This window comes from Austrofundulus limnaeus, unplaced genomic scaffold (assembly GCF_001266775.1).
Source record: "Austrofundulus limnaeus strain Quisiro unplaced genomic scaffold, Austrofundulus_limnaeus-1.0 Scaffold70, whole genome shotgun sequence".
Classification (NCBI taxonomy): Eukaryota; Metazoa; Chordata; class Actinopteri; order Cyprinodontiformes; family Rivulidae; genus Austrofundulus; species Austrofundulus limnaeus.
Window position 1 is genome coordinate 22,720 of NW_013952472.1, and position 3,267 is coordinate 25,986.

At 39.2% G+C, this 3,267-nt stretch overlaps 1 protein-coding gene across 1 annotated transcript in view; it reads right to left on the reverse strand.

Moving 5' to 3' along the window:
- The window catches only part of npepps (aminopeptidase puromycin sensitive), a 50,425-nt gene that overhangs the window by 12,576 nt on the left and 34,582 nt on the right, over nt 1-3,267 (reverse strand). The window contains exons 15-16 of the mRNA XM_014010505.1: nt 2,084-2,223; nt 749-883 (exon numbers count right to left, since the gene is read on the reverse strand). Coding sequence (XP_013865959.1) covers nt 749-883; nt 2,084-2,223 — 275 coding nt within the window. The remainder of the gene's footprint in view (nt 1-748; nt 884-2,083; nt 2,224-3,267) is intronic.

Here is a 3,267-nt window from a genome sequence, read left to right on the forward strand (position 1 = left end):
TCTGAACTCGAGTGGTGTTCTGTTGTTTGACTTCTGTGCTCGTCACGGATTGTCCATCACGAACACCATGTTCAGGCATAAGGGTGTCCTGGTGCCAAGTGCACATATGGACACCCTTATGCCTGAACATGGTGTTCGGACAATCCATGACGAGCACAGAAGTCCAACAACAGAACACCACTCGAGTTCAGATCGGGGGGGCCGTTCCTCCCAACCACGCCCCTCCAGGTCTCACTGTCATTGCCCACGTGAGCGTTGAAGTCCCCCAGCAGAACAAGGGAGTCCCCAGGGGGAGCACTTGACCTAGACGGTCAATAAATCACTTTTTTTACTATTATTACTTCCTCTTTTAAGTTGCCCCACAAGACATGTCAATCGGACCAATCACAATTAGGGAAAACTTCACCAATCACGAGTAGGGCGGTCTCCGCCCACAACACAACATGTACTGCAGAGACCCTACTTGGTTCACGGTGCACTAATGCTACAGAGGGGTTGAGACCATGCGCCTGACAAACACCTGACACCAGAGATCACTACTTTCTATGCTAAGTAGTAGAAGAGAGGAAAACAAACAAACAGGCAAATAAAAATAATCATCCTTACTTCAATTTATAGTGCGATTGATTGATTTATTGATTGATTTTCTTAACAGGCCAAGTCACAGAGTACCTGCCTGCAGAGTCTCCTTCATGAACTACTCTCAGCCCCAGCTTTTTGCGAATGTGTGTGAATCAGTGATCCTTACAAGGGAGAAGAGGTCATTCTGCAGACCGAGTCGGTCCACAGGCTGCAGGCTGAGGTCTCTGATTCCCGGCAGCAGACTCTCCAGCATGGATGAGCTGTATTGGATGCGATAGAAACCCACAGTTCCAGGGTTAATCTGTAAACAGCAGAGAACTGCATCAGACTGTAGGAGGGAAAAAATAAACCATTTTCATTCTTTACTACACTCAACCTCCACCACATCAAAGTTTAGCTCAGTATCTGTAAAACTGAGACATTCTTTCTTTATAAAATTGATTTACTGACAACTGCATTATTTATGTATAACGTGATTCAAGCATAATGTTACCCCTAATCTGAATTGAAAAACATTTATTGTCATTGTTCAAAGCACAATGAAATTACAGTTCAGAACACCAAAACTGCAACTGAGGTCCATGTCTTTTTTCCATCACTGTGGTTAACAAAAAATGAGTTTTTCCTACTTATGTTTAGCTATGTGCAGCATATTTTACAGTGGGAGCTCAGTGGGAGAAATTAAGATGATTTATCTCCCACAATATACTATTTCAGTTATATATGAGAAAATTAGGGCTGGGCGGTATGACCTCAAATTCATATCACGGTTTAAATTGAACCCCTTCAAGGTAACGGTATATATCGCTCTATAAAAAATTATCATAAAAAGTTAAGATAATGTAATTTTCAGACCATTTTTTTTGCAGAAAACTAATCTTAATTAAACCCAACATTTTTGCTTTAATATCTGCCTGTTATACAATGAGCTTCTGCCTGCTGAACTTATTAGCTGCTGCGCGCTCATCTTCATCATCTTCATCATCAAAGCGGAAGCCAACTTTACATTAGTAAGATGGATTTATGACTGAACGAACGTCCACGTCTTTTTTTTAATCATCTCTGTGAGTAACAATACATAAAAAACAAGTTTTTTCTCAAACAATTGTGTGTGAAAAACTACAGTTGTTAAAGCTTCACTCTGCGTGACGTGCAGCAGGAGGGAGAAAATGATAACGTAACTCGACCTAACTTTTCTACAGCGGGAGGAGGAAATTTTGAGGATTTATCCTCTCTATACGTGTTTTAAAATGCTAGAAATTCTTCATTATATTTCTAACTCCTGCTCAGTTGTCTTTGCACTTGCAGCCCTGTTGACACAGGTGCGCTGTTAAGAGTCTCGTCTCGTGGGCCTGGGATATTTAAATGTGACTTCAGTAACTCCTTAGTCATCAGTTTTCATATTGAAATGCATCTTTATGGAGAGTTGATGAAGCAGTACAAATATTTCACATCAACAGAAAATGAAGCTGGTTTTAGAAAAAGTGGAGCAGGAACTCACCTTGACCCACTGGTCCGGACCGACACCACTCACAGTAATAGTGTCCTCTGGTTTGTCCAGCAGAAATTTGAGCGTGGTGCATTTGGGGTCCTTGCTAGTACAAATGCTAATAGGGACCATCCAACTTGGGCAATTTTCACCTGAATGACAGACAAATGGTGTGAGGTAAAAGCCACCACAGTTCATCACTGACATGCAGGGATGTCGGCTTTAGGTTTGTTGTGTGAAGCGGTTCAGTCTAAGGCCAAGATCTGATTTTGATGTGTGGTTGTTCACATTATATGTCATTTACAGGCGACCATCATCAGACTAACAGTATAACAGTTTACGGCCCTGAAGAAAATGTGGTGTCAAACAAAGCTCGCATACAGATGCTATATGTTAGTATGTGTGGATCAGTCCTGAAGTTCTTGTGCAGTCTGAGTCAACGAAATGATTTATCTGCCCTGCTTCTTTCATCTAATGCTTGATTATATCTTGCCGCTTCTCATCTATTCTGCAGAATTCTACTTCTTGTATCAATGTCATCATGCTAGTATCGATACGATCTGACGCTAATGTTAGTCTCACATGTTGGTGTAGATTCACAGTCATCCAGGACACGGAAAATCAAAAAATGTTTATAAAAAAAGTCATATTAACCTCTTAAGCCCCAAGGGTTTTTTTTGAGGTTTTTTTTCTCAAAATCCCATGCTGAAATGTAACTGAGTGTATCTCAACATTTACGAACTCTACTTCAATAATCTTGGTATCAAAATAAAGAAACACTTAGGAGATTTCATCAGAAGTGTAAATATTAAAACAGCTGCTGTGGTTTTAGACATATTGGGGATGGAACATAATTTTTTTTCACTCTCACCTGAATATGTTTTTCATTAGACAGTATATAACATATTTAAAATCATAATGATTCAGGCTAAAAGCTCTTGGAAACCATAAACTCACTTGTGGACATTACTGTGCAAAGATTCATGCTGTTAAAATGAACTGGAGCAAAGTTGTAGAGGTTTTAGTAAAGAAATTATTTAGCATTTTATCATTCTGCACAGGACAGACCATGATTAATAAATGTTAAGAAATTTGAAGTTTTTACATCTAAAAGTTAATTATTTTTTCTTAACTGCCTTAAAATACTTGTTATTGAATGCTTGTTCTTTAAAAAATATGCAAATGTTTATTTGTCA